Consider the following 21,743-nt stretch of genomic DNA (forward strand, 5'->3'; position numbering starts at 1 on the left):
TCACTCGCTGACTCCATAACCAAACATGGTCTGTCCAGAGAGTCCCGCTCCCTCCAGGCTTTCAACAGGTTCACATGATATATTTGTAGAGGTTTTCTTTTCCCCGGCTGATGAACTTTATAGTTGACCTCACCCAATTTCTCTACGATCTCATAGGGCCCTTGCCACTTGGCCAGGAACTTGCTCTCTACCGTTGGGACAAGCACTAGTACCCGGTCCCCCGGGCTGAATTGCCTGACCTTTGTCGTTCTATTATACACCCGGGCTTGGCTTTCCTGAGCCCTGAGGAGGTGCTCTCTCACCAGGGGCATGACTTTAACCATTCTGTCTGGCATCTGGGCCACATGTTCCACCACACTTTTATGCGGAGTAACCTCAGCCTCCCACGTTTCTTTGGCAATATCAAGTAATCCACGGGGTTGTCGCGCATATAACAACTCAAACGGCGAGAAACCCGTGGGACCTCTCGGATGGAGAAGAGCAGGTAGGGAAGCAGACAGTCCCAGTCTCGTCCATCCTTCTCTACCACCCTTTTCAACATACTTTTTAGGGTTTTATTAAACCTCTCTACCAACCCGTGGGTCTGGGGATGATAGACAGAGGTACGTAACTGCTTAATTTTCAGCAGTTTGCAGAGGTCCTTCATCACTTTGGACATAAATGGAGTCCCCTGGTCCGTTAGTATTTCTTTTGGGATACCCACTCTGGACAATATATAAAACAATTCTTTTCCAATACTTTTGGAGGAAGTATTCCTCAGTGGAACTGCTGCTGGGTACCTGCATCACAGCAGGGGAAATAAAAAATTAAAAACAATCACAGAAAAGGGCCGTTAATTACTAGTGAGGAGAGCATATAGATGCATCCTCCTCTCACCATGCAGGTAGCTGACTACCAAATGGAGGAGCCAATAACACCTGTGAGGACACCGATAAGACAACCACTCACACTGCCTCCTGATAATGAGGGGGGTGGATGCTTGGTGTACACTCCCACACATAGTGGATCCAAGGTGCCAGACCAGTCTGATATATGTAGTTGCTGGTCTGCATGGTGAACTACATATATCAGAATGGTCTGGCACCCTGTATCCACTATGTGTGGGAGTGTACACCAAGCATCCACCCCCTTATTATCAGGAGGCAGTGTGAGTGGTTGTCTTATCGGTGTCCTGCACAGGTGTTATTGGCTCCTCCATTTGGTAGTCAGCTACCTGCATGGTGAGAGGAGGATGCATCTATATGCTCTCCTCACTAGTAAGTAACGGCCATTTTCTGTGCTTCTGGGTACCTGGTTGCCTAGTCAACTACTATCAAAATATACTGGTGACCCCTAGCCGACTTTACCAAAGGCTCTACAAGGTCCATGGCAACCCGTTCAAATGGCACTTCAATTATTGGTAACGGGACCAATGGGCTCTTAAAATATGGAGCAGGAGCGGTTACCTGGCAGGGGGGACAGGATTGGCAAAACTCTGCTATTTCCCTATTGCAGCCTGGCCAGTAGAATCTCTGCAAGATGCGCTCCTGCGTTTTTTCGGCCCCCAGATGGCCCCCTAATATGTGCGTGTGCGCCAAGTGTAGGACTGTGTGTCTATAGGAACCAGGTACTAGAAGCTGCTCCACTACCTCATCTCTAATTTTGGCCACTCTGTACAATAACTCATTTTTATCGGTGAAGTGAGGGAAGCTCTCTGGCGCCCCTGTACTCTGCGCTGCACCATTTATAACAGACACATTCTCAAATGCATGTTTCAAAGTCTGGTCATTAATTTGGGCAGATCCAAAATTACCCGGTGCCACCTCAAGATCAATCATCTGAGGTTCTGACAGCTCCTCTTCCTCGGTTACCCCTGCAAAAGGCAACTCGTCATTAGGGACTCCACTGTCCTGGTTACCCGGTGGTAACAAATTGGTCCATAAGTTCCAGAAGAGGGGGAAGTCTCTCCCAAGGATAATCGGGTGGATCAAACCCTTCACCACCCCAACCTTGTGTGCACACACTTCAGAGTCAGTGTCTATGGATACCTGGGCAACTGGGTACCCTTTTGTATCCTTCTGTATGCAAATAACCGCAGTTTCCCCCCCTGGAGTAACACATGGGGAAGGGAGGCCCTGATCAGCGTGACCAAGCTCCCGGAGTCAAGCAAGGCCGACACCTTGACCCCGTTCACCGTTACCTGGCACCTCTGGGGCTGTGGGTCCTTGGCCGATGTTGCAATGCATCCCGGATGTGCAAACCACGAACATCGCCGACCATATGTACAGTCCATGGGCTCTGTTTTTGCTGCACAGTGTGCTGCAACATGCCCTGGCTCCTGGCACTCCCAGCACCTCAGCGGGGTGACTTGGCTCCTCCTGACGGGCATCGCTCCCCGCGGATTCTGTGGCTTCTCCTCCCTGCTGACCCAGGATTCCTTCCTCCGGGCATCCAACCCAGGGTTGACACCTCGAGATGCGGCTCTTGCAGTGGGAAGCGCCTCCTCTGCTGTGAGATATCTCTCTACAAGGCCCACCAACTCATCTGTATTCTTGGGATCTCCTTGGACAACCCAATGCTGCATGGGCCTAGGCAGGGACTGCACAAATCAGTCCATCACCACCTTTTCGACAATCTGAGCAGGTGATGAGGTCTCTGGTCATTTTTGAGCCAGATGAAGCAGGTCAAACATTTGAGACCGGGGTGGCTTCTCCGGAGAATACTTCCAATTATGCACCCGCTGTGCTCTGACTGCCATGCTGACTCCCAGGCGACCAAGGATTTAGGCTTTTAACTTGGCGTATTCTCAGGCATCCTGCTGCGCCAAATCATAATACGCCTTCTGGGGTTCTACAATTAAGGACGGGGCCAACACCTCCATCCACCACTCGAGGCAATTGCGCCTTCTCTGCCACCCATTCAAAAATGGCGAGGAAGGCTCCGCGTAATCTTGTGGCATCATTTTTTGTAATGTCCCTCTTACTGTTTTTAAAGCGTCCGTCTGGGCCTGTTGCCTGGAGGGATCTACAGTCTCTGTGGCCTGCACCACCGGTTAGCAGGGCCATTTGCCCTACCAGGAGTTGGTTTGTCTCCTGTTGTGCTACATAGTAGATGCAGGGAAGTCTTTACTTTATTTAGTACATTCAAACAATCAGGCACGCAAACAGCGAAGAACGCGTCTCAGCCTTCCGGCCTTGTTCACCTCAGTGCCACACGTTGCTGCCCATCCTTAAATACTAAAAACTAATTCGCTCTCATTAAAACCACATCGGATGCTTTAACCCCTCGGTAACAAAGCCCACGTTGGTTCCCTTAGAACATTCATGTAAATGCTTTGTAAATGACAGAAGTTGTTTCATTGTTAGTATCGTATTCCATCTGCATTCCATTCATGGCGAACCACTTTTATACAACCGTTATATGGGAGTAGCTATTATAGAGGTATATTGGACGTTCCCTTATATAGAGGTATATTGGACGTTCCCTTATATAGAGGTATATTGGACGTTCCCTTATATAGAGGTATATTGGACGTTCCCTTATATAGAGGTATATTGGACGTTCCCTTATATAGAGGTATATTGGACGTTCCCTTATATAGAGGTTTCTACTCTAAATGTCTTTTGTTCTTTCTCATTTACATTTTGTACTATATGATACTAACAATGAAACAACTTCTGTCAATTACAAAGCATTTACATGAATGTTCTAAGGGAACCAACGTGGGCCTTGTTACCGAGGGGTTAAAGCATCCGATGTGGTTTTAATGAGAGCGAATTAGTTTTTAGTATTTAAGGATGGGCAGCAACGTGTGGCACTGAGGTGAACAAGGCCGGAAGGCTGAGAGGCGTTCTTCGCTGTTTGCGTGCCTCATTGTTTTAGGCATGTACTACATAAAGTAAAGATACTCTGAGATGCCGGACTTCCCTGCATCTACTAGTTATCATTTACAGAGGCCACCGGACCGAGTGGCATACGGAATGTGAGTATAACATCTCTACGTACAACACAGACGGCAGCAGAGCTGAGACACTTTATGCATTTCTGAAAGACTCCTGTTGTGCTCGTTGCTGCGGGGCGACCGCTTTCTGCATCACCTCTGCTTGAGTCTTCTGCTGCTGGACCATCATTTGTTGCTGCATGTTCATTTGCACCAGCTGCTATACCAACTCCTCCATGGTTGTATTGGCCGCCTGCATGCTCACCGCTGATTTCACCCAGGACATGTACCCGTGGGTCTTTTACTGCCCGCATCCTCCACCAATTGTAGCAACGCAGGGAGACACACTTCAGGCCACGACCAAATGCTGTCCGGGTCTCCTTGTATTCACTGGCTGAACGTAACATGAATGCACTGGGAATCTCCAGATAACAGAAGAAGGCGTCCGTCTTCACGCCAGCAGTCCAAAGTAAAACCACCAGAGTCCTTTATAAATTAGCGTGGCACAGGCCCAGCACACCTTTGTGGCAGCGTGTGGTGAAGTCTGCAGTTCCGCTCACTTGCAGCTTGTGTCTCTCACACCAGGCAGCTCTGAACTCCCCCTTCACACTGCAGCCTGCACCCATTTATACACCTCACCTGTCTGGGCCAGGTGAGACTCAGTACTGGAGTGAGAGACGGACCGGGTTTACATCACAGATGCTAGTAGCCTCTGCGATACGTACCTTCCGTCCCACACTTCACCTCTCACTCTACTACAATATATATATATACATACACACGTGCGCACACACTGCTACCCCCCAAGACTTTTACCACACCCCCACTCACATATACATATATATATATGTACCCCCACACCCAGATATTTCCATCCCCCCACGCACATATAACCCCCCATACATTTCTACCCTCCCTAAATTTGGCTAAGGCTTTTACCAACCCTCTCACATACACACACAGAGATATATACACCTGTAACAGCTGTGGCAGAGACGAACGATGTTCGCCCATTGAATGACAGCTATTGAATGACAGCTAAGAACTGCTTCTGATTGGTCCCTGCGCTCAGCCAATCAGAGGCAGCACTCACTGACCCATTCATGAATTCATGAGTATACTTTTTTTTAATTTTTACACATTTTAGGATGGTTTTCAGGGAAGGGCTTATATTTTTAAGCCCTTCCCAAAAATTCACCCCGCTCTCACCGGCAGCGGTTGTATTGCCGGCTCCATTGAATTCAATGGGCAAACATTGTTCTCCTCTGCCACAGCTGTGCCCCAGCTGTGGCACAGCTGTGGCAGAGGATAGAGGGCAGTGTGGGGCAGTTTCACTGAAAACACTGCTAGGTGCAGCTTTTTCAGCGAATCGTCGGCCCCGGTCACGCGATTTGCGGATGCACATCCGTTATGCGATCCGCAAATCGTGGGAAAAACTGCCTGTGTGACCGAGGCCTCAGTCGTTAATGAAGGTTTAGATTGACAACAGGTCACGTGTGTGGAAGATCTTACGTAGCCTCCGGCACTGGTTTGAGTCACTGTGTTTGCCCATTGTTGCTGCTTGCGGCTCTTTTTCTTCTGCATTCGGGAAGGGATCTAGAAAAGTATTTAAGTACAATATTGAATTCATCAAAGATTCAAAATGATAAAATACAGAAAAATGATCAGAAAGCATGACCTTCCATCGTGGCCCCATCTACGGGCCTTCCATCGTGGCCCCATCTACGGGCCTTCCATCGTGGCCCCATCTACGGGCCTTCCATCGTGGCCCCATCTACGGGCCTTCCATCGTGGCCCCATCTACGGGTCTTCCATCGTGGCCCCATCTACGGGCCTTCCATCGTGGCCCCATCTACGGGCCTTCCATCGTGGCCCCATCTACGGGCCTTCCATCGTGGCCCCATCTACGGGCCTTCCGTCGTGGCCCCATCTACGGGCCTTCCGTCGTGGCCCCATCTACGGGCCTTCCATCGTGGCCCCATCTATGGGCCTTCCATCGTGGCCCCATTTACGGGCCTTCCATCGTGGCCCCATCTACGGGCCTTCCATCGTGGCCCCATCTACGGGTCTTCCATCGTGGCCCCATCTACGGGCCTTCCATCATGGCCCCATCTACGGGCCTTCCATCGTGGCCCCATCTACGGGCCTTCCATCGTGGCCCCATCTATGGGCCTTCCATCGTGGCCCCATCTACGGGCCTTCCATCGTGGCCCCATCTACGGGCCTTCCATCGTGGCCCCATCTACGGGCCTTCCATCGTGGCCCCATCTACGGGCCTTCCATCGTGGCCCCATCTACGGGCCTTCCATCGTGGCCCCATCTACGGGCCTTCCATCGTGGCCCCATCTACGGGCCTTCCATCGTGGCCCCATCTACGGGTCTTCCATCGTGGCCCCATCTACGGGCCTTCCATCGTGGCCCCATCTACGGGCCTTCCATCGTGGCCCCATCTACGGGTCTTCCATCGTGGCCCCATCTACGGGCCTTCCATCGTGGCCCCATCTACGGGTCTTCCGTCGTGGCCCCATCTACGGGCCTTCCGTCGTGGCCCCATCTATGGGCCTTCCATCGTGGCCCCATCTACGGGCGTTCCATCGTGGCCCCATCTAAGGGCCTTCCATCGTGGCCCCATCTACGGGCCTTCCATCGTGGCCCCATCTACGGGCCTTCCATCGTGGCCCCATCTACGGGCCTTCCATCGTGGCCCCATCTACGGGTCTTCCATCGTGGCCCCATCTACGGGTCTTCCATCGTGGCCCCATCTACGGGCCTTCCATCGTGGCCCCATCTACGGGTCTTCCATCGTGGCCCCATCTACGGGCCTTCCGTCGTGGCCCCATCTACGGGCCTTCTATTATGCTGGAGCCCCAGTGCCTGCCGGTCAGAACCCAGAAGACGCTGGCAGGTGCTTATGTGTCCTTTGTCTGAATGTTTCCCAATAATCCTAGGTTTCAGTGATTTCAGAGGAAGCTTGTGATTGGCAGAGCGGTGAAGCATAGAATGAAAAGCACTGACAGACCACCACTTCTTCCAGGGTCTGAGAGGCAAGCACTGGGGCTCCACTGTTGGACAGGGAGCTTCGGAGACAGCGAGGTATGGCTTTTCTCTGCCTTTTCCCCCTTTAGTGAGTCACAAGGCAGCCCCCTATGGGCAGTTTTTGTTCTAGTCACCAGTTCTTTACACCGGTAAGTGGTCTCCACAAGGAGAAAGAGTAGGATGCCACAAGAAGAGCATGAGAGGAGCACCCAGATCAGAGCACAGGTAGGTGTATTGTGTAAGCAAAAACCAGGAGCCACCTGTGACATCCATCTTGTTTATCTGTGGTTTCCCCCACATTGGCTTGCCTCCGCTCGGACGCTGCATCTATGCTTTGGCGTCACGAACAGGATAAACCACCTCTGTGCCGCATGCATATGGTTACAGTAAGGCTGGAAACTTAAAGGAACAGTGTCCAAATTAAAAACGCATCAAAAGTGAAAAACTGTTGTGTATAAGACTGTTAAAATGTCGGAGAGTGAATCCAACCAAGCAGGCAATCAGCAAGCGCTCGCTAATGCTCGGGTAGTGGCCCCGGATCCCACGCTTGCCACTTCTCCAGTTTGGATTTTCACCATTTAGGTGCTCCATGGCTGCCAAAGTATAGTGGAGAGAAACATACTTTAAGAGATTTCAAGGGGAAGATGGGCGCCGTGTTCAGACTGCATCCGTAAGCAGTGGAATAGAAAGTAGAAATTCTAATGGGACAGTTAGAAGGAGCTGCCGCTGGAATGGTTGCAACTTGGTCGCGAGAACATAAAAAGACGGTAGAAGATATTTTTGAAAGGTTACAGAATGTTTTTGATGTCTATTCAATGTCTAAAAATAAAGAAAAGGTTCTCTAATAAAAAGCAGAAGTTTGGTGAGTCTCTTAGAGAGTACGCTCTGTTTGCCATGTGGGAACGGTCCGTGTAAAGGACATCAGGCTTGTTGTAGTCTCTCCTGGGTCTGAGTTCATATTGTGGTGCCAGACACGGCCCGGCCTAGAAGGACGAGAGTATGAGGCTTTAGTGGAGCCCATACACATAGATGGACACCCTTACTTACGGGCTGCTAGAAATTTAGTCACGGTCCAAGATGGGAGAGTCCTGATCTGGCTGATAAATATAGGAAACATCCCCATTGCTCAAGTATCCCTACTGTCACCAGAGGATGTGCTAGATGGTAAGAAAAATAGTGTCCAGTAGGGGGCGCAGCAAATTTATTTGAATTTGTGTAGTTCCCCACCTTGGCAAAATGATATTCATATAGGGGATACTCAGACCGCCACAACCCAGATTCAAGGGGTGAGAGATGTTGCTGTAGAGAAGCAGGCTGCCTTTAGTCAACATGGTATGGATTTTGGCAGAGTAAAAGGCATTGTCCCACACCATACCTACCAATGGCCATGATCATGTTAAAGAGAGGTACAATCCTATATCCCGTTCATCCTACTGCCCCCTGAAAATAAGCCCTACAACACTTTTAGGGGGTGGTGAAATATAAACTCTCCCCCCAAAAAATAAGCCCTAGCAAATTGAAAAAATTGAATACCCTGCCTCCAGCAAACGAGTGCTGTGATTGGATTAAGTGCCAGACAATCAGAGCTAGTGCTGAATCATTCACAGTCATTCAGTGAATGACATTGAATGGCTGCGATTGGCTCATCAAGCGCTGGCTCTGATTGGCTGAGCCACGGCGCTCATGAGCCAATCACAGCACTCGCTTGCTGGGGGTGGAGTATTCAAAACTCTGTCACCAGAAGGAGAGTTCTGTGTGCATGCCGAGTACACTGCAGCCTGCTAGGGACCCAGATGTCGCAGAAAATAAGACACTGTGCCTCTTTTGGGGCAAAAATTAATATAAGACATTGTCTTATTTTCGGGGAAACACAGTATCAGCAAGTAAAAGTGATGATAAAGGAAATAAAGGTGGATCAGATTGACTGGCAGAGCTATAGTCCCTGGGCTGCACCTATTGAACTAGTGAAAAAGGACGGTGCAAATTGTTTTGTCTTCTGTTACATGTATTCCACAGCTGCAGCAGATGAGGGGTTAATGTCTGCATGACAATGGGAGATGTCTGCAAATGTATCCATTTAGGTTCAATCTCCTGGTATGTTAAAGTCTATAAGTATGAGTGCTTGAGAGCAAGGTGTGGTTCATTATCTTTGATGGTAGAGAGGAGTGGAGTGCCTGCTGCATGGGGGCACCTTCAACCCTTATGTGGTGAAGGATGGAAGAGGAAGGGCGGTATCCTGAGGGCCCTAATGTCAGGAAGCATTAGAGAGTGAAGAGAGTGGGAGGAGAGCATGACCAGTGAAGAAAGTCAAGACCACCATGCAGAGGTACTTCAATAAGTGAGTGTCTGTGGAGAGTTTGCCCTTCCCCTTTCAGGAGCGGTACCATACAGAAAATGAGGACTGTAGGACCGACATCATCCTGAGTTCCTCCCTGACCTTCCTTTTTCTGTCTTGCCCACACTAGTGTGTTCTTAAGCTGTAAAGTGTTAAAGTTTTACAAGTAAAGTTTTGCCAACCCCTGACCGTTCCCAGGGACTGAGGTACTTTAAGACTAAAGTGTGTGTGGACTCTCTTTATTATCGCCGAAGTTCATTCCGGTGAGTAAAGGAACGGTGGCATCACATCTAAAGTTCTACGGCTTGTATATTGGCCTTCCCTCTCCTAGGGGTGTCCGGAAGAGGCCCAGCGATGCTCTGGCTGAGGCTGCGTGTGTCCTTCTGTGGAGGAGTCTAGTAAGTGCCACCGTGACAAGTGACCACTCTGCCCTCACAGCTCCTCAACGTATGCCCCGTGTCCAGAGTTACCCTATGGGTCGCTGCAATCTTAGCTAGCTGTTAGCTTAGTCAATATTCCTAGCTAGCTGCGGGCTTAGTGAAACTCTGTGTAGCTACCATCCAAGCTATTGGCATAGGGCAATCTTCATCGAATAGCCCTCTAATAGCGAGAGGTAGCCACTAGCTGAGTCTGTTATAGCTCTAACCTATGTCTCTTCAGCGTAGCAAGCAACATACAGACCATTACAGCTAGGAGAATCTGAATTGAGGGCGGTTCTGCATCTTGTCGCCTATACTATACCGTCTGCTCATTTCTGGGGCTTGTCATTAGCTTGGCATTAACGGCAGAAAATCGATTCAGTCTAGTTTCTTTTGGTGGCATTTATTGCAATACGGCTCAATCAGTTGACTCTGAGGGATCGCTAATACATTTTCTGTCAATCCCATATTTTAAGAGGTTCCTGATGAACTGAAACGCGTCGACCCGCTTCAGAACCATCAATAAACGTTGAATCTTTGACATCTGATTAATAAATCCTGAACCACAGAATCTACATATGTATCTATACCTGATCTGTTCTACCTAGCTTCAGGTAGCCCCTTTTAAGTTAGCACTTTTAATGGTGTGTTAGGTGGCTTTAAGGGGGAGGTTGGCGCCAATTGTCACCACCCTACCATTATTTGCAAAAGCACTCCACCTCATTTGATCTTTATGAGGCAAACGTCCATGTTTACTGTGTTTCTATAAGTACCCTGAGACGTATCAGGGAATCGTGTCCCTATTGTTCATGCAGTGACTATAGAATATAGTGTGAAGGAAGCCTCTGCTATTATTTGTGGTGGTGTAGAAGACCCTTATATCTCTGCGGCACAGTTAGCCATTTCTCTGGGTTGCTTTACCACCAGTCTACATGTGAGGGCGCCCTTGTTAGCCCACATTTTTAATTGCTCAATGAAATTAGTTATTTTAAATAAAGTTGTCTCTACTGTAAAGAGCTTGACAAGACTCTGCAGCAATAATGGGGGACTACTGCCTGACCCATGAACTCCTTCAGCAATAATGGGTGACTACTGCCTAACCCATGAATTCCTGCAGCAATAATGGGTGACTACTGCCTAACCCATGAAACTCTGCAGCAATAATGGGTGACTACTGCCTAACCCATGAATTCCTGCAGCAATAATGGGTGACTACTGCCTAACCCATGAATTCCTGCAGCAATAATGGGTGACTACTGCCTAACCCATGAACTCCTTCAGCAATAATGGGTGACTACTGCCTAACCCATGAAACTCTGCAGCAATAATGGGGGACTACTGCCTAACCCATGAAACTCTGCAGCAATAATGGGTGACTACTGCCTAACCCATGAATTCCTGCAGCAATAATGGGTGACTACTGCCTAACCCATGAACTCCTGCAGCAATAATGGGTGACTACTGCCTAACCCATGAATTCCTGCAGCAATAATGGGTGACTACTGCCTAACCCATGAAACTCTGCAGCAATAATGGGGGACTACTGCCTAACCCATGAATTCCTGCAGCAATAATGGGTGACTACTGCCTAACCCATGAACTCCTGCAGCAATAATGGGTGACTACTGCCTAACCCATGAATTCCTGCAGCAATAATGGGTGACTACTGCCTAACCCATGAATTCCTGCAGCAATAATGGGTGACTACTGCCTAACCCATGAACTCCTGCAGCAATAATGGGTGACTACTGCCTAACCCATGAATTCCTGCAGCAATAATGGGTGACTACTGCCTAACCCATGAAACTCTGCAGCAATAATGGGGGACTACTGCCTAACCCATGAATTCCTGCAGCAATAATGGGTGACTACTGCCTAACCCATGAACTCCTGCAGCAATAATGGGTGACTACTGCCTAACCCATGAACTCCTTCAGCAATAATGGGTGACTACTGCCTAACCCATGAAACTCTGCAGCAATAATGGGTGACTACTGCCTAACCCATGAATTCCTTCAGCAATAATGGGTGACTACTGCCTAACCCATGAATTCCTGCAGCAATAATGGGTGACTACTGCCTAACCCATGAATTCCTGCAGCAATAATGGGGGACTACTGCCTAACCCATGAATTCCTGCAGCAATAATGGGTGACTACTGCCTAACCCATGAATTCCTGCAGCAATAATGGGTGACTACTGCCTAACCCATGAAACTCTGCAGCAATAATGGGTGACTACTGCCTAACCCATGAACTCCTGCAGCAATAATGGGTGACTACTGCCTAACCCATGAAACTCTGCAGCAATAATGGGTGACTACTGCCTAACCCATGAATTCCTGCAGCAATAATGGGTGACTACTGCCTAACCCATGAATTCCTGCAGCAATAATGGGTGACTACTGCCTAACCCATGAACTCCTGCAGCAATAATGGGGGACTACTGCCTAACCCATGAAACTCTGCAGCAATAATGGGGGACTACTGCCTAACCCATGAACTCCTTCAACAATAATGGGTGACTACTGCCTAACCCATGAACTCCTTCAGCAATAATGGGTGACTACTGCCTAACCCATGAAACTCTGCAGCAATAATGGGTGACTACTGCCTAACCCATGAATTCCTTCAGCAATAATGGGTGACTACTGCCTAACCCATGAATTCCTGCAGCAATAATGGGGGACTACTGCCTAACCCATGAATTCCTGCAGCAATAATGGGTGACTACTGCCTAACCCATGAATTCCTGCAGCAATAATGGGTGACTACTGCCTAACCCATGAATTCCTGCAGCAATAATGGGTGACTACTGCCTAACCCATGAACTCCTTCAGCAATAATGGGTGACTACTGCCTAACCCATGAATTCCTGCAGCAATAATGGGTGACTACTGCCTAACCCATGAATTCCTGCAGCAATAATGGGTGACTACTGCCTGACCCATGAATTCCTGCAGCAATAATGGGTGACTACTGCCTAACCCATGAATTCCTGCAGCAATAATGGGTGACTACTGCCTAACCCATGAAACTCTGCAGCAATAATGGGTGACTACTGCCTAACCCATGAACTCCTGCAGCAATAATGGGTGACTACTGCCTAACCCATGAAACTCTGCAGCAATAATGGGTGACTACTGCCTAACCCATGAATTCCTGCAGCAATAATGGGTGACTACTGCCTAACCCATGAAACTCTGCAGCAATAATGGGTGACTATTGTCTAACCCATGAATTCCTGCAGCAATAATGGGTGACTACTGCCTAACCCATGAATTCCTGCAGCAATAATGGGTGACTACTGCCTAACCCATGAATTCCTGCAGCAATAATGGGTGACTACTGCCTAACCCATGAATTCCTGCAGCAATAATGGGTGACTACTGCCTAACCCATGAATTCCTGCAGCAATAATGGGTGACTACTGCCTAACCCATGAACTCCTTCAGCAATAATGGGTGACTACTGCCTAACCCATGAAACTCTGCAGCAATAATGGGTGACTACTGCCTAACCCATGAAACTCTGCAGCAATAATGGGTGACTACTGCCTAACCCATGAAACTCTGCAGCAATAATGGGTGACTACTGCCTAACCCATGAATTCCTGCAGCAATAATGGGTGACTACTGCCTAACCCATGAAACTCTGCAGCAATAATGGGTGACTACTGCCTAACCCATGAACTCCTGCAGCAATAATGGGTGACTACTGCGTAACCCATGAATTCCTGCAGCAATAATGGGTGACTACTGCCTAACCCATGAATTCCTGCAGCAATAATGGGTGACTACTGCCTAACCCATGAATTTCTGCAGCAATAATGGGTGACTACTGCCTAACCCATGAATTCCTGCAGCAATAATGGGTGACTACTGCCTAACCCATGAAACTCTGCAGCAATAATGGGTGACTACTGCCTAACCCATGAACTCCTGCAGCAATAATGGGTGACTACTGCCTAACCCATGAAACTCTGCAGCAATAATGGATGACTACTGCCTAACCCATGAAACTCTGCAGCAATAATGGGTGACTACTGCCTAACCCATGAATTCCTGCAGCAATAATGGGTGACTACTGCCTAACCCATGAAACTCTGCAGCAATAATGGGTGACTACTGCCTAACCCATGAACTCCTGCAGCAATAATGGGTGACTACTGCGTAACCCATGAATTCCTGCAGCAATAATGGGTGACTACTGCCTAACCCATGAATTCCTGCAGCAATAATGGGTGACTACTGCCTAACCCATGAATTTCTGCAGCAATAATGGGTGACTACTGCCTAACCCATGAATTCCTGCAGCAATAATGGGTGACTACTGCCTAACCCATGAAACTCTGCAGCAATAATGGGTGACTACTGCCTAACCCATGAACTCCTGCAGCAATAATGGGTGACTACTGCCTAACCCATGAAACTCTGCAGCAATAATGGGTGACTACTGCCTAACCCATGAATTCCTGCAGCAATAATGGGTGACTACTGCCTAACCCATGAATTCCTGCAGCAATAATGGGTGACTACTGCCTAACCCATGAACTCCTGCAGCAATAATGGGTGACTACTGCCTAACCCATGAATTCCTGCAGCAATAATGGGTGACTACTGCCTAACCCATGAAACTCTGCAGCAATAATGGGTGACTACTGCCTAACCCATGAACCTCTGCAGCAATAATGGGTGACTACTGCCTAACCCATGAATTCCTGCAGCAATAATGGGTGACTACTGCCTAACCCATGAACTCCTTCAGCAATAATGGGTGACTACTGTCTAACCCATGAAACTCTGCAGCAATAATGGGTGACTACTGCCTAACCCATGAACTCCTTCAGCAATAATGGGTGACTACTGCCTAACCCATGAACTCCTTCAGCAATAATGGGTGACTACTGCCTAACCCATGAAACTCTGCAGCAATAATGGGTGACTACTGCCTAACCCATGAAACTCTGCAGCAATAATGGGTGACTACTGCCTAACCCATGAATTCCTGCAGCAATAATGGGTGACTACTGCCTAACCCATGAACTCCTGCAGCAATAATGGGTGACTACTGCCTAACCCATGAACTCCTGCAGCAATAATGGGTGACTACTGCCTAACCCATGAATTCCTGCAGCAATAATGGGTGACTACTGCCTAACCCATGAATTCCTGCAGCAATAATGGGTGACTACTGCCTAACCCATGAAACTCTGCAGCAATAATGGGTGACTACTGCCTAACCCATGAACTCCTGCAGCAATAATGGGTGACTACTGCCTAACCCATGAATTCCTGCAGCAATAATGGGTGACTACTGCCTAACCCATGAATTCCTGCAGCAATAATGGGTGACTACTGCCTAACCCATGAACTCCTTCAGCAATAATGGGTGACTACTGCCTAACCCATGAACTCCTTCAGCAATAATGGGTGACTACTGCCTAACCCATGAATTCCTGCAGCAATAATGGGTGACTACTGCCTAACCCATGAATTCCTGCAGCAATAATGGGTGACTACTGCCTAACCCATGAACTCCTTCAGCAATAATGGGTGACTACTGCCTAACCCACGAATTCCTGCAGCAATAATGGGTGACTACTGCCTAACCCACGAATTCCTGCAGCAATAATGGGTGACTACTGCCTAACCCATGAATTCCTGCAGCAATAATGGGTGACTACTGCCTAACCCATGAATTCCTGCAGCAATAATGGGTGACTACTGCCTAACCCATGAAACTCTGCAGCAATAATGGGTGACTACTGCCTAACCCATGAATTCCTGCAGCAATAATGGGTGACTACTGCCTAACCCATGAATTCCTGCAGCAATAATGGGTGACTACTGCCTAACCCATGAATTCCTGCAGCAATAATGGGTGACTACTGCCTAACCCATGAAACTCTGCAGCAATAATGGGTGACTACTGCCTAACCCATGAAACTCTGCAGCAATAATGGGTGACTACTGCCTAACCCATGAATTCCTGCAGCAATAATGGGTGACTACTGCCTAACCCATGAACCTCTGCAGCAATAATGGGTGACTACTGCCTAACCCATGAATTCCTGCAGCAATAATGGGTGACTACTGCCTAACCCATGAATTCCTGCAGCAATAATGGGTGACTACTGCCTAACCCATGAATTCCTGCAGCAATAATGGGTGACTACTGCCTAACCCATGAACTCCTGCAGCAATAATGGGTGACTACTGTCTTACCCATGAATTCCTGCAGCAATAATGGGTGACTACTGCCTAACCCATGAAACTCTGCAGCAATAATGGGTGACTACTGCCTAACCCATGAAACTCTGCAGCAATAATGGGTGACTACTGCCTAACCCATGAACTCCTGCAGCAATAATGGGTGACTACTGTCTAACCCATGAACTCCTGCAGCAATAATGGGTGACTACTGCCTAACCCATGAACTCCTGCAGCAATAATGGGTGACTACTGCCTAACCCATGAACTCCTTCAGCAATAATGGGTGACTACTGCCTAACCCATGAATTCCTGCAGCAATAATGGGTGACTACTGCCTAACCCATGAACTCCTGCAGCAATAATGGGTGACTACTGCCTAACCCATGAAACTCTGCAGCAATAATGGGTGACTACTGCCTAACCCATGAAACTCTGCAGCAATAATGGGTGACTACTGCCTAACCCATGAATTCCTGCAGCAATAATGGGTGACTACTGCCTAACCCATGAAACTCTGCAGCAATAATGGGTGACTACTGCCTAACCCACGAATTCCTGCAGCAATAATGGGTGACTACTGCCTAACCCATGAAACTCTGCAGCAATAATGGGTGACTACTGCCTAACCCATGAATTCCTGCAGCAATAATGGGTGACTACTGCCTAACCCATGAAACTCTGCAGCAATAATGGGTGACTACTGCCTAACCCATGAACTCCTGCAGCAATAATGGGTGACTATTGTCTAACCCATGAATTCCTTCAGCAATAATGGGTGACTACTGCCTAACCCATGAATTCCTGCAGCAATAATGGGTGACTACTGCCTAACCCATGAATTCCTGCAGCAATAATGGGTGACTACTGCCTAACCCATGAAACTCTGCAGCAATAATGGGTGACTACTGCCTAACCCATGAATTCCTGCAGCAATAATGGGTGACTACTGCCTAACCCATGAATTCCTGCAGCAATAATGGGTGACTACTGCCTAACCCATGAATTCCTGCAGCAATAATGGGTGACTACTGCCTAACCCATGAATTCCTGCAGCAATAATGGGTGACTACTGCCTAACCCATGAAACTCTGCAGCAATAATGGGTGACTACTGCCTAACCCATGAATTCCTGCAGCAATAATGGGTGACTACTGCCTAACCCATGAATACCTGCAGCAATAATGGGTGACTACTGCCTAACCCATGAAACTCTGCAGCAATAATGGGTGACTACTGCCTAACCCATGAACTCCTTCAGCAATAATGGGTGACTACTGCCTAACCCATGAATTCCTGCAGCAATAATGGGTGACTACTGCCTAACCCATGAATTCCTGCAGCAATAATGGGTGACTACTGCCTAACACATGAACTCCTTCAGCAATAATGGGTGACTACTGCCTAACCCATGAAACTCTGCAGCAATAATGGGTGACTACTGCCTAACCCATGAAACTCTGCAGCAATAATGGGTGACTACTGCCTAACCCATGAAACTCTGCAGCAATAATGGGTAACTACTGCCTAACCCACGAATTCCTGCAGCAATAATGGGTGACTACTGCCTAACCCATGAACTCCTGCAGCAATAATGGGTGACTACTGCCTAACCCATGAACTCTGCAGCAATAATGGGTGACTACTGCCTAACCCATGAAACTCTGCAGCAATAATGGGTGACTACTGCCTAACCCATGAAACTCTGCAGCAATAATGGGTGACTACTGCCTAACCCATGAAACTCTGCAGCAATAATGGGTGACTACTGCCTAACCCATGAAACTCTGCAGCAATAATGGGTGACTACTGCCTAACCCATGAATTCCTGCAGCAATAATGGGTGACTACTGCCTAACCCATGAATACCTGCAGCAATAATGGGTGACTACTGCCTAACCCATGAAACTCTGCAGCAATAATGGGTGACTACTGCCTAACCCATGAATTCCTGCAGCAATAATGGGTGACTACTGCCTAACCCATGAACTCCTTCAGCAATAATGGGTGACTACTGCCTAACCCATGAATTCCTGCAGCAATAATGGGTGACTACTGCCTAACCCATGAATTCCTGCAGCAATAATGGGTGACTACTGCCTAACCCATGAACTCCTTCAGCAATAATGGGTGACTACTGCCTAACCCACGAATTCCTGCAGCAATAATGGGTGACTACTGCCTAACCCACGAATTCCTGCAGCAATAATGGGTGACTACTGCCTAACCCATGAATTCCTGCAGCAATAATGGGTGACTACTGCCTAACCCATGAACTCCTTCAGCAATAATGGGTGACTACTGCCTAACCCATGAATTCCTGCAGCAATAATGGGTGACTACTGCCTAACCCATGAAACTCTGCAGCAATAATGGGTGACTACTGCCTAACCCATGAATTCCTGCAGCAATAATGGGTGACTACTGCCTAACCCATGAATTCCTGCAGCAATAATGGGTGACTACTGCCTAACCCATGAATTCCTGCAGCAATAATGGGTGACTACTGCCTAACCCATGAAACTCTGCAGCAATAATGGGTGACTACTGCCTAACCCATGAAACTCTGCAGCAATAATGGGTGACTACTGCCTAACCCATGAATTCCTGCAGCAATAATGGGTGACTACTGCCTAACCCATGAACTCCTGCAGCAATAATGGGTGACTACTGCCTAACCCATGAATTCCTGCAGCAATAATGGGTGACTACTGCCTAACCCATGAAACTCTGCAGCAATAATGGGTGACTACTGCCTAACCCATGAATTCCTGCAGCAATAATGGGTGACTACTGCCTAACCCATGAATTCCTGCAGCAATAATGGGTGACTACTGTCTAACCCATGAATTCCTGCAGCAATAATGGGTGACTACTGCCTAACCCATGAATTCCTGCAGCAATAATGGGTGACTACTGCCTAACCCATGAAAATCTGCAGCAATAATGGGTGACTACTGCCTAACCCATGAATACCTGCAGCAATAATGGGGGACTACTGCCTAACCCATGAATTCCTGCAGCAATAATGGGTGACTACTGCCTAACCCATGAATTCCTGCAGCAATAATGGGTGACTACTGCCTAACCCATGAATTCCTGCAGCAATAATGGGTGACTACTGCCTAACCCATGAAACTCTGCAGCAATAATGGGTGACTACTGCCTAACCCATGAATTCCTGCAGCAATAATGGGTGACTACTGCCTAACCCATGAATTCCTGCAGCAATAATGGGTGACTACTGCCTAACCCATGAATTCCTGCAGCAATAATGGGTGACTACTGCCTAACCCATGAAACTCTGCAGCAATAATGGGTGACTACTGCCTAACCCATGAAACTCTGCAGCAATAATGGGTGACTACTGCCTAACCCATGAAACTCTGCAGCAATAATGGGTGACTACTGCCTAACCCATGAACCTCTGCAGCAATAATGGGTGACTACTGCCTAACCCATGAATTCCTGCAGCAATAATGGGTGACTACTGCCTAACCCATGAATTCCTGCAGCAATAATGGGTGACTACTGTCTAACCCATGAATTCCTGCAGCAATAATGGGTGACTACTGCCTAACCCATGAAACTCTGCAGCAATAATGGGTGACTACTGCCTAACCCATGAATTCCTGCAGCAATAATGGGTGACTACTGCCTAACCCATGAAAATCTGCAGCAATAATGGGTGACTACTGCCTAACCCATGAATTCCTGCAGCAATAATGGGTGACTACTGCCTAACCCATGAATTCCTGCAGCAATAATGGGTGACTACTGCCTAACCCATGAATACCTGCAGCAATAATGGGGGACTACTGCCTAACCCATGAATTCCTGCAGCAATAATGGGTGACTACTGCCTAACCCATGAATTCCTGCAGCAATAATGGGTGACTACTGCCTAACCCATGAATTCCTGCAGCAATAATGGGTGACTACTGCCTAACCCATGAAACTCTGCAGCAATAATGGGTAACTACTGCCTAACCCATGAACTCCTGCAGCAATAATGGGTGACTACTGCCTAACCCATGAATTCCTGCAGCAATAATGGGTGACTACTGCCTAACCCATGAATTCCTGCAGCAATAATGGGTGACTACTGCCTAACCCATGAATTCCTGCAGCAATAATGGGTGACTACTGCCTAACCCATGAATTCCTGCAGCAATAATGGGTGACTACTGCCTAACCCATGAACTCCTGCAGCAATAATGGGTGACTACTGCCTAACCCATGAAACTCTGCAGCAATAATGGGTGACTACTGCCTAACCCATGAATTCCTGCAGCAATAATGGGTGACTACTGCCTAACCCACGAATTCCTGCAGCAATAATGGGTGACTACTGCCTAACCCACGAATTCCTGCAGCAATAATGGGTGACTACTGCCTAACCCATGAATTCCTGCAGCAATAATGGGTGACTACTGCCTAACCCATGAATTCCTGCAGCAATAATGGGTGACTACTGCCTAACCCACGAATTCCTGCAGCAATAATGGGTGACTACTGCCTAACCCATGAATTCCTGCAGCAATAATGGGTGACTACTGCCTAACCCATGAAACTCTGCAGCAATAATGGGTGACTACTGCCTAACCCATGAAACTCTGCAGCAATAATGGGTGACTACTGCCTAACCCATGAATTCCTGCAGCAATAATGGGTGACTACTGCCTAACCCATGAACTCCTTCAGCAATAATGGGTGACTACTGCCTAACCCATGAACTCCTGCAGCAATAATGGGTGACTATTGTCTAACCCATGAATTCCTGCAGCAATAATGGGTGACTACTGCCTAACCCATGAAACTCTGCAGCAATAATGGGTGACTACTGCCTAACCCATGAATTCCTGCAGCAATAATGGGTGACTACTGCCTAACCCATGAATTCCTGCAGCAATAATGGGTGACTACTGCCTAACCCATGAATTCCTGCAGCAATAATGGGTGACTACTGCCTAACCCATGAAACTCTGCAGCAATAATGGGTGACTACTGCCTAACCCATGAAACTCTGCAGCAATAATGGGTGACTACTGCCTAACCCATGAAACTCTGCAGCAATAATGGGTGACTACTGCCTAACCCATGAAACTCTGCAGCAATAATGGGTGACTACTGCCTAACCCATGAACTCCTGCAGCAATAATGGGTGACTACTGCCTAACCCATGAAACTCTGCAGCAATAATGGGTGACTACTGCCTAACCCATGAAACTCTGCAGCAATAATGGGTGACTACTGCCTAACCCATGAAAATCTGCAGCAATAATGGGTGACTACTGCCTAACCCATGAAAATCTGCAGCAATAATGGGTGACTACTGCCTAACCCATGAATTCCTGCAGCAATAATGGGTGACTACTGCCTAACCCATGAAACTCTGCAGCAATAATGGGTGACTACTGCCTAACCCATGAATTCCTGCAGCAATAATGGGTGACTACTGCCTAACCCATGAACTCCTTCAGCAATAATGGGTGACTACTGCCTAACCCATGAATTCCTGCAGCAATAATGGGTGACTACTGCCTAACCCATGAATTCCTGCAGCAATAATGGGTGACTACTGCCTAACCCATGAATTCCTGCAGCAATAATGGGTGACTACTGCCTAACCCATGAATTCCTGCAGCAATAATGGGTGACTACTGCCTAACCCATGAAACTCTGCAGCAATAATGGGTGACTACTGCCTAACCCATGAAACTCTGCAGCAATAATGGGTGACTACTGCCTAACCCATGAAACTCTGCAGCAATAATGGGTGACTACTGCCTAACCCATGAAACTCTGCAGCAATAATGGGTG

General features: G+C 48.0%; 1 protein-coding gene across 2 annotated transcripts in view; it reads right to left on the reverse strand.

Annotated features, from left to right (window-relative positions):
• The window catches only part of LOC136617946 (T-cell differentiation antigen CD6-like), a 177,700-nt gene that overhangs the window by 40,455 nt on the left and 115,502 nt on the right, over positions 1-21,743 (reverse strand). For both annotated transcript variants that reach the window (XM_066594293.1, XM_066594292.1), the window contains one exon: positions 5,432-5,515. In XM_066594293.1, coding sequence (XP_066450390.1) covers positions 5,432-5,515 — 84 coding nt within the window. The remainder of the gene's footprint in view (positions 1-5,431; positions 5,516-21,743) is intronic.

This window comes from Eleutherodactylus coqui, chromosome 1 (assembly GCF_035609145.1).
Source record: "Eleutherodactylus coqui strain aEleCoq1 chromosome 1, aEleCoq1.hap1, whole genome shotgun sequence".
In the NCBI taxonomy this organism is placed as follows: Eukaryota; Metazoa; Chordata; class Amphibia; order Anura; family Eleutherodactylidae; genus Eleutherodactylus; species Eleutherodactylus coqui.